Source organism: Musa acuminata, chromosome BXJ2-11 (assembly GCF_036884655.1).
Source record: "Musa acuminata AAA Group cultivar baxijiao chromosome BXJ2-11, Cavendish_Baxijiao_AAA, whole genome shotgun sequence".
NCBI lineage: Eukaryota > Viridiplantae > Streptophyta > Magnoliopsida > Zingiberales > Musaceae > Musa > Musa acuminata.
This window is the reverse complement of record NC_088348.1, coordinates 24,961,373-24,971,940: the sequence shown is the minus strand read 5'-3', so window position 1 is coordinate 24,971,940 and position 10,568 is coordinate 24,961,373. Positions and strand designations below refer to the sequence as shown.

Below are 10,568 nucleotides of genomic sequence, written 5' to 3'. Positions count from 1 at the left end.
TCGAAGGGATAAATACATTTATAAGTATGCATATACGAAACTAATACATTTTGACTGGGGAGCCTTTTTTGTTGAGTATGTGATTCCAAATGGGTTGTGCTATGTAGTGAAAATTTTGCTTTCATAGAGAATGATGAGAATGTAATTCTCATATAAGGCATTTAATATGGAATTTTAAAAAGCAAAATGATGATAATTTGAACCGTTCTTAAATATATGTATTTCTCTTAGATTGACTTGTGATATTATCAAAGATTTAGCTGACTCTCCAAATAGCTCGAACATTAGGGCTCAACAATATTTTAAGATCAAATGATGAACAGAAAACAAAGGGTGATCATATTACTCTGTAATCCTATTGCAATTCAGAGAAGGCAGTTTGATCAACAAAGATTGGAAGTAAAAAAGTATGAAGAATGACATTGTGACATCTTGAATAATCTAGGCAAGATTAACTAGTGTCATAAAATCAGCCTTTGTCATCCATACATCACATGAACTTGATATAGATAAGTCCACATGAACTGTCATCCATTTCAAGGACAGAAATTTTATTGAGTTCAAAACTTCCAACATAATATTTGTTTAGAGAACATTCATCATCATTTCCAGCAGTCACTTCACCCAGTAACAATACCAAACTCCTTTCCATGAATTGATGCATGGTTTTATAGTTCATCCTGCAATTAAAACAGTGCAGTGACAGTTGAATCACAAAGACACCAAGTGAGAATGAAAGTAATGAAAGAAAGGAGATTTAGGACTTACATGATAATCATCATCTAGGTAATCTCTATGATGACGCTGCACATCAGAAATTCAAGTTAGGAAAACATTTTAGTTGAATTTTGAAGTCAGAAAACTCTTTTAACTGGAGTAACAATTGTAGATTTCTGACATTGAATTACATGGTTCCATCTCAATATAAATTAGAGACAGTCATCTGGTAATAGTCTCATATGACATAATGGGGCCAAGCAAAAAAATTGTGAGATCTGCATTATGGATATTGGTAAATTTCTGGGTTAGGAGAGAATATAGACATACCCTTTTGTACCTATCCTTGTATCTCTCCCTGTCATGGTAATGTCGATCGTGTCCCCTCTCTCTTTTCCTATTCTCACCTTCCTCTCTTGCCTTTTGAGCATCCTGTACAAAGAAAAAACAATCAATTATGTTACACTGTTACTGCAGGTAACAAGCAAGCAAAATGAGCAGCTAATGGAGAAAACATCTAAAGGAGAAGCCCAAAACTGAGCTAAATGGCAGGGACTGGTCCATATAGCTGCTGCAAATGGTAGGGTCTTCATGATTTGCTGTAGTCATTAGGTTAATGGAGAAGAGAATAATGAAAATGCATTTCGAAAAGAATAATCATCACCTCTTCTTCTTTAGCATTCCTTACTTTCTCTGCTTCCTCAAAGGCCTCCTTCTCGATCTGAATTAGAAACAAAGACAAAAATCAGGAGGAAATGGATTACATTGAAAGCCATCGACAACAAAGAATAGGCAAGCCCACCTCTCTATTCTTAAGAACAGTCTCATGTGCAACCTCCTTTGCATAATCTGGATCATCACATATCAAGATGTTGTCAAATACTGAACCGGCCTTTACCTGCGTTGTCATTTAGCTTACAAGTTATGCATCATTCAGCTCCACATCAGGCAGAAGTCACATATATAGACATAAGACAACAATCAAAGGCAAACATCATCAGAATAAATGAACAAGCTTGCAATCGTTACCTGCCATACTTCAATACCAATATATTTTAAAGGCTTCAGCACATAGAGATCTGGGTCATCTTCAAACTCTGATGAAAACATAAAGGTTAGTGTAGCCATATAACTTAAAATAATTGTCAAAATATTATCTTTACAATGGAGAAATATTTTGTTGAAATGATTTTAAAAAAAGAATTGTATTTGATTATTTTGAAACACAAAGACAAGAGCAAGATGGATGAAACAAAGAGAAACAGATTACTCCATTTGATTCTTCAAAACTTAAGATAACTGATAAAACAAATCATTACAAATTTTTAACCGGATTTATGGAAATGAACTTGTTTACTTGCTATTAAAAGTTTTTGATGCATTTGCGGAATGCATAACTCTTTAGATTTAGCTTTCTAAGGCTTTAAGGAAAAGGAAAAAAATATCACCAATGGAAGGCTGCATGACTAAAAGTTGCATTAAAAATTAATGTTCTTCAATGGAAATGACAGATAGTTATAGAAAATGTCATATCAAAGGTAACCCCAAAATTGTTCCCTTTGAATTTCCTTAGCATGTCACATTCAACTACATGCTGGGTAAGAACGTTACTAGAACTACCAGTCTTATGGGGACACAATAGCATTCTCTTTTCTCACCTTGTGATCAGTAGGGGGCACAATACCATCTTACCTCCACAATGTCACATAGAGGTGGGCAATCAAGAGGAGCTTCTCAGTGATGTCATTTGGCGTCCTAATGAGCTTCCATGATTAACGATGTTTCCTTTTACTTTCTTAGTAACAGAGGAATGACAAAACAACTTTTTCTCTTTTACTTTTCTGGCAGAAGTTGTATATCATGTATATTAACCATCAAGGTTTGCAGTATAACATGGTATGGTATGTGTAGTATTTACTAGTCTAATAGCCTACCAGTATGTGGACTAGGACAAACTGGATAGTATGCCCAACACAGGGTCTTTATCATCCGGAGCATGGCCTGTATAATATTGGTATGCCTGATATAGGGCCTACACTGCTCGGTAAAGGGCAGTAGAGTCCTGTACTAGACCATTTTTTAAAATTTTCCAACCTTTTTTCAGGAATTTTCCAAAACACAATACCTATAGATGTACAGGTACACTCTATACATTGAACAGTACACTATCGACATACATAATTGAGAACCTTGCAATAGACAAAGATACGACATTTGGAGGAGGTGGTGAGTTCACTATATTGGATGTTTTGCTTGGCATTATGGGCTTTGGATGACTTAATTTTCAAGTATCAATCATATAGAATATGAGAAATGTCAAATTATCTAGGAGGGTGCTCGAAAGCATTAGGGCAAACATGCCTTTGCAATATAAAAGAATGGAGTAGCAATCAAGAAGATTTTTACTAATGCTCATAATTATAATAGGCTATTCCTTCATGAGTAATTTCTTCCTTATATTGCATTTTCAACCCCCATAAATAGTAAATATTTTATGTTTATCACTAGAAAATATATCAAGAAAAATGTTTCCTCACAACATGAAAATCAGGTATATATGGAAATTCTTACACATTTTATTTTCTTTGTCATCCAAAAATACTTGCCCTAAATTTTGAAGGTCTTAGGCTATCCATGGTTCAATAGTCCATTAAATGTAAAGAATTAGGTTTTCCATGCAATAAAATAAGCAGCTGTTAAGTAGTACCAATTCAACTTATTCAAAATATTAGGAAAACAAAACATGCTACTACTCCAAAATTGATGTATTTTCTCATTGGACTACGAATAAGACAGTAATTTGATATGTTGCTTATCTTACCAGGATTATCAATCCATGGGGTCTTCCATTTTCCTTTGTAATTTGGGTTCTTGATCTTCTGTGAACCCAGAATCATGGATGAGAAACATAACTTATAACATCTACATGACACAAAATCACTAATTTCTACTGAAACAATGAACCTTGCGTTTCCATGGTCCCTTGTAAGCTGGATTTGGTATTTTTGGTGGTCTCCATATTCCATCATCATCATCATCCCATGTGCCAGGCTGATCGAAAAGATAACGCCAAAATAATTAAGCCTCATAGTTCAAAAAAAAAAAAAAAAAACTGATAGCTGTTTAAAAAGAATCAACTTCAAAACATATGATCATGTCATCAATGAGCTAAAACTTCCTGATATTATTAATCCTTGCATGGAGAACATGATGATTCCCAAAATGCAACTTGTGCATTATAAAATGAGTTCCAAGCTTTTGGAGGCATACCTTTTTTGCCTTTGGATCAGGAATTTCTTTTGGAATTGAATCATATCCCTATAATAGGTGGCAAAAATTAGAAAATCATCAACCATACCAAGAGTTAAATTATTCGAAATGTAGCAAACCTCTGGTTTAACATCATCTGGGTCCTCAATGTATTCCCTGTCATCCCAGTTTTTGGGCTGAAACAGCAAAGTGCATGTATTATAGGATTTCTGAAAAAATGTATTAAACGACAGGTATCCCTCATTTCATAAAGTATTATCATCATAGTCAAAGGTCGAACCTTCTTAGCATTAGTGTCTTTAATCTTTCGAGGTGGAAGTATATCCCAGTCAGTATACATGCTCCCAGATTCTCTTTCTCGGTTGTCAACAAGAAGACTAAAAGAGGCATCAGGTCTAAGAATGAATGTGTACACATGTGTTAGCTTGTCAGTCTCACATTCTAAATCTTTTTTGATAGGATAATTTTGCCCCTGGTAGGAAAGGATTAGATGGAGCTTCTTCGTCTGTGTGCCACAGATGTCAGGCCCAAACATTAAACTGCATAATAAAAAGGGAAAAATATTATTCAACACATTCGACTTCAAGCAAGCAAGAAAGAACATAATTCGATTAGCATAATCTTATACCTAAATAGCAGGTCTTAACCTAAGAAATAACAATAGAGCAAAGGCAGGCAAGACAAAAGAATATATCTTCATACAAGGATAATTTCATTACCCATGATGCATTAGGATAAACCTAGTCACTCAAATATCACTGAACTTTATGATCAATGCATACAATCCGTTTAGTGAAAAAGTGAAAAAAGCAATTCTGTAGTTTTGCAGTGATACAAAAAACAGTCAATGTAACAGTTAACAAATTTGTTGATGATAAAATAACAAACCTGTACGGAGCATCCCCACCAAATTTTTTCTGATTGACATATCCAGAAAGAAGCTTGATATAACCTCCACCACATTCAATGTCCTGCTCAAACCTGAGAGAGTATTGGACCACCAGTGTCCTGTTCTTGTTACTAAATTCTGGAAATTTTGCAGATATTGCAAAATGCTTGGCATCTGTGTATGTTTGTATTCCTGAAAGGAACAATTGTCATTGTTGACAAATAAACAAAGAAATTCTGCAAAATGGTATCCACCACTTGGGGCATTTTGATTTCTTTTTTCAGTCAAAAAGCTACTAAAGAGCATGTTACATGCAGTTAGCAAGGTTCTTCACACCTTTGTCATCTGGATCACCAGGCCACTTTCCTGCTGTATGCTTAAAAGTACCAGCTTTTCCTTCACTCCTTTTCCAGTCTGATTTTACCCAACGATTCTCCCAACCATCTTTTGAAAACATACAAAAGAACATATCAAAGCCAAACACTAGAAACAATATAACTTTGTGAACTATTATCAAGATTAAGAAAAGGTAACCTTTAGGCTTGCAAGATACCAGAGAAACAGTAAGCTTTCAGAATATTCAAAACCTCAGAATATAGACATAGACAATACAAAATCATGGAAGAACAGTTTCCACAAAGCACAGTTTAAGAAAAACAACATCTTCATATGTTTTCTCAAAACAAAATGCACACTTAGATTGAAATTATGATCTAGAGATTCCACGGTTTTTAGATTTTAAACAACTAACCCCACCTAACTTTCGAGGATCATTCTCAATTTTGGGTTTGTCCAGAACTCTGACTAAAACAAACCAACGATCTACTCTTCAGATCAGGTTCATAAATGGCATCAACAGTCTTCTAGTAGGAATCCGATGCTAGTATCATCTTAACATGAATAGCATAGTCGAGCTATCAAATGAAGGAAAAAATAAATCTTTTTCTGATAATGGTAATCACCCGGGTCTCCTCTTGCTTCTCATCACCCTAAAGTCAAAATTTTGAAACCAAAAAGAACTGACTAATCATGAGATTCCAAAAGAGATAACAAAAAAGTATAGCTTTTCCATGATCATCTCAAAATTTGGACTTGCCCAGAATTCTGACTAAATCAATCCGACGATCTACTTTACATACTCAAGTTCATGATTGCCATTAACAGTCTTCTAGCAGGCATCCGACACAAGCATCAGCTTGACATCAATAGCATATTTCAGCTACCAAACGAAGCAAAAGAGGAATCTTCTTCCAAGTATGGGTTTGATTCGAGCCTCCTCTGCTTCCTCATAACTCAAACTTCGGAACTAAATGGTGACTCACCGATTCCAAGTTTAGAAACCCAAAAAAAACGACTAATCATGAAATTCTAAAAGAGGAAGCACAAGTTGTAGCTTTCCATGACGGAAAGATCATTGGATTGCATCGAAATGGAACTATCAAATTCTAACAAAAAAGAAGGAAAGTTGGGGAGACGGAAAGATCGATACCGTCGAATCGCTCTTCAAAGAAGATCTCGGATGCCGAGAGCTGAAGAAAGAGCGCGAGGGAGAGCAGCAGCAGCATTAGCTTAAGCTTTGAGAGCGGGTGATGAGCCAACAGGGGCCGTTGCGCCATCTTCGGCCTAACGCCGAGAAACTAGCCGAGCCATGACAGCACATAGTTATAGAACGCGGTATCTCTTTAAAGCCTCTGCCGAAACTCATAAACTGCAGTTTTACCCCTCCACTAATAAAATTATCTCCAAATGAAAATGTCTATAAAATAATGTTCTTTTCTATTTTTACCAATTAAATAATTCTTTTATTAAAATATTTATTTGTACATGGATTTCGTCATATACACATCATGGCACTTTTGTGATTAACAGCACGTAATTGGGTATTCTTGTGAGAATGCGGCCGAATCGCTAACCAAGTGACGAGGCGACCGCCGTGTGCGAAGACTTGCAAGTCTTCGTGACCGGAACCTTTAGATAACAGCAAAAATCCACTTGTGTGTTGCACAGCGCCCGGGAACAGAAGGCGTGTGGAGGGAATTAGACGTATCAACTTCGAGGTGTAGTTTTGGGTTCTCCGTTCAAGTGTGTAGACATATGATCTCCAACTCCTGGGAAGGCTGTGAAGCGCTTTTAATCAATCGGAGACTACCACGTGTGAATATCGACGTGTTCTCCGACGTAGACTTGGAAAGACGAAAATGGAAGTCAAAGTCCTTCGACGAGACGACGGCGTCTTCGTGTTATAAACACCGTAACAGACGCATCGGAACCGTTATAATGTTGATTGGCCGCCACGAAACATAATAACAATCATGCTGGCGTCATGTCAAGTGTTACGAAGAAGCCGCTATAATAATGTAGATAATTACTGGAATATTTGGAGTCTACACCTCCCAGCATATAATATGTAAGGAGATCAGTAGAGTTTAATTACCATGGAGAGATTATAAAGTGTAATCACTGATAATTTCTTCCTTAACATAAATTAATTATTATAAATGATGTATTATTTTATTATTAACTTCTGTGTATTATAGTTAAGAAAATGATTAAATTTGATTTTCTTAATCACATAGATAAATTAAAAATTCTGCTAATCAATTAAATTATTAATTAATTTATTTTCTAACGAGTGATTTGATTTGTATGAAGTAAATAGTTTACATTCCATTTTTGTGTGAACTATAAGAAATGAATATTATAGTAGATTGAGGATAATACTTCCCAAGAAGATAATAGCGAAGAGAGGTAAGATCCTTTCTTTTTTTTAACTAGTTTTGATTTATATTTTGAAATATTAATGTTAAGATTATTATAATTTTATGATATGATGGTTTAATTTCAAAATTTCATGATTGATAAATAATGATAATTATTTTGTGATATTAGAATGATTATTTGATTTATATTGATATCTTAAGCTTAAGTAAATTTTAATATTTAATTTAATTATTAAAATTTTATTTTTGGATTAGTATAATAATTTTAATTTATTTAATTAGATATATCTATGTTTTTAAGAAGTATACGTGAATTTCTATAATATAATTAGTTTTAAATTTAAGATCATGAATTTAATTAATAGATTTGAGTCATTCTTTAATTATTTTAAGAGAAGTTTAATTGGGGCCTGACTTGAGTCAGGTTCATCTATTAGACCATATCGATTCAACTCATGTGGTCATGTATGACTTAGCCCATGTGTCAAAGTACAATCTAGCCCATATGACTAGGCATGACTCAGCCCATGTGGCCAGGTAGGAGCTAGCCCATGTGACAAGGTATGACCCAATCTATGTGGCCAAGCATGACCCAACCCATGTTGTCACGGCCTTAGCTGGAATTGCTTAAAGCGTAAGGCACCCTTGCGACCAAGAAGCGAACTTAGCTTGCGTTGCCTAAGTCGCGCTTCACCCTTGCGATATTGCTCCGCAAAGATCAGCCCACTTGTAACCTCTCGCAGGTCCCGAAGGACCTGTAAAAGAAAAAGTTGATTAGTCCGAAAGAACGAGCGATAGACAAGTCCCGACGTCTCGCAAAAAGAGGGGAAGCTTTACAAGCAATTCAGCGAGCACCTTGTGTGCACAAGAGAAAAAGAGGGAGAGGGGGAAAACAAGGGCTTTAGAAGGTTGAATGAACAGCTGCAAGCCCACAAACAACTGCTCACCGAGTCCCGGGCGCTACAACAAGTTCCCGTCAAAGCAACGTGCGAACTTGCGAATGAGTGTTCAACGCCCGGTACTATACCGAAGCCCCATCCAGCCCTGTGCCATCCGGGAGGTTCTAAGGGGCTGAGATGGCTGACGTTTTGGTGAGTGGAGGCAAATTCCAGAAATCAGCCCACGGCATACGAAAACGGAGCTGTTTTGGGGTTGTTTTGCTTGGTTCAGTAAGCGGTCTCTTTGTAATGCTACAGCTTGTTCGAACTTACATTTTTTACAAGCAAAATGACTCAAAACCAAGGCAAAACAGGTTGCCAAATAACTGTACATGTAGATGAGAGCGACGAACGATTCGTTGAACGGAGTTGTTGCGGATACACGACGACCGTTCATGACATTCTCTCCCACTTAAATTGTCGACGCCCTCGTAGACGCTTATTGGTAGTTGTTGATGATTTCTTCTTCATGTCGCAAAGCATCTTCAGGCTCCCAACTGGCTTCAGTTTGGGGAAGCTTTCGCCACTTCACCAAGTATTTTGTTTGCTCAGCTCTATTGGGTAGCTTTATCTTGCGATCCACTAGAATGGTTTCAACTCACTTCTTGTAGGAGGCTGTGATGGGAGGTAGCCGAGTTAGAACACTTCGGGAAGCATCTTGCGGATCCGAGTGGTAGGCTTTTAGGTTGATGGCGCGAAGAACGTTGTGAATTTTGAACCATGCCGGCAGCTGCAACTTGTAAGAGACGTTGCCTACCCTGCTGATAATTGGGAAGGACCCTTCATACTTGCGCACCAATCCTTTGTGGACTTTGTTCCTAAAGAATTGGAGTGATGCTGGTTGGAGCTTTACCAACACCAAATCGTCAACTTTGAACTCTTGCGGTCGCCTTCCCAAGTTTGCCCACTTCTTCATCCTTTTTGTCGCCTTCTCCAAGTAAGCCTGCGCAATATCTGCATTTCGATACCACTCCTTTGTGAAATGGTAGGCTGATAGACTACTCCCAGTATACCCAATGGCCATGGTGTGTGGAGTCGACGGTTGTTGTCCAGTAATGATCTCGAAGGGGCTCTTGTTGGATGCAGAGCTTCACTGCAAGTTGTAGGAGAATTGGGCAATGTCCAATAGCTTCACCTAATCTTGTTGGTTGGCACTCACATAGTGCCGAAGATATTGCTCTAGGAGCGAGTTTATCCTTTCAGTCTGGCCATCCGTCTGGGGGTGGAGGCTTATAGAGAAGTATAATTTTGTCCCCAACAATTTGAATAACTCGGTCCAGAATCGTCCTAGGAACCGAGCGTCTCGATCACTAATGATATTGTGCGGGACTCCCCAATACTTCACCACATCCTTCATCATCAGCTTGGTCGCCTCCTCTATTGAACAGTATAGGGGAGCAGCAATGAAAGTTGCATACTTTGAAAACCGATCGACTACCACGAGTATCGATCCGAGTCTCCCTACAAGTGGCAAGCTTGATATGAAGTCCAAGGAAATGCTCTCCCACGACCTTTCTGGTACGGGCAACGGCTCCAAAAGTCCCATCGGCTTCCGCTACTCCACCTTGTCTTGTTGGCAAGTAAGGCATATTCGAACATATTCCTCCACATCAGTCCCCATTTTCGGCCAGTAGAAGGCCCTCTCCATGAGAGCCAACGTTCTATGATTGCCTGGGTGTCTAACCCAAAGGGAATCATGACACTCTTTTAAGAGTTCACGCCTCAAATTGTCTACTCGGGGAACATAAACCCTATTCCCTTTTGTGTAAACGAGTCCCTCCTGGACCCAGAATCATCGTGTCTTACCTTCTTTGATGAGTTGCATCAGGATAATTGCCCGGGGGTCACTATACAGTCCATCCCTGATCCTGGAAAGGAAGTTGGAGTGCAATTGACTTGCTTGGCCTCCGCCCTCCAATTGTGCGGCATTCACACACTCCACTTTCCGACTTAATGCATCGGCCACGACATTTGCCTTCCCAGGCTTATACTCCATTGCCATATCAAATTCAGCTAGGAAGTCCTGCCATCGCA

At 37.9% G+C, this 10,568-nt stretch overlaps 1 protein-coding gene across 1 annotated transcript; it reads right to left on the bottom strand.

Annotated features, from left to right (window-relative positions):
• Positions 1-432: 432 nt before the first annotated feature.
• Positions 433-6,528, bottom strand: LOC135626426 (calreticulin-3-like). The gene is made up of 14 exons (XM_065131691.1): positions 6,366-6,528; positions 5,213-5,320; positions 4,876-5,068; positions 4,268-4,526; positions 4,107-4,163; positions 3,988-4,035; positions 3,682-3,768; positions 3,539-3,596; positions 1,747-1,814; positions 1,520-1,615; positions 1,382-1,438; positions 1,048-1,149; positions 769-804; positions 433-680 (listed from the first exon to the last, which is right to left on the bottom strand). The coding sequence occupies exons 1-14, from the start codon at positions 6,490-6,492 to the stop codon at positions 669-671; spliced, it is 1,308 nt and encodes a 435-aa protein (XP_064987763.1). The 5' UTR covers positions 6,493-6,528; the 3' UTR covers positions 433-668.
• Positions 6,529-10,568: the final 4,040 nt, after the last annotated feature.

Bases quoted from the DNA above. Each gene is read 5' to 3' on its own strand.
- LOC135626426 (XM_065131691.1), bottom strand. From the start codon at position 6,492: ATGGCGCAACGGCCCCTGTTGGCTCATCACCCGCTCTCAAAGCTTAAG. The intron at 4,164-4,267 runs GTTCGACCTTTG...TTGCTGTTTCAG, and splicing joins AAGACACTAATGCTAAGAAG to CCCAAAAACTGGGATGACAG. The intron at 805-1,047 runs GTATGTCTATAT...TCTGATGTGCAG, and splicing joins ACAAGGATAGGTACAAAAGG to CGTCATCATAGAGATTACCT.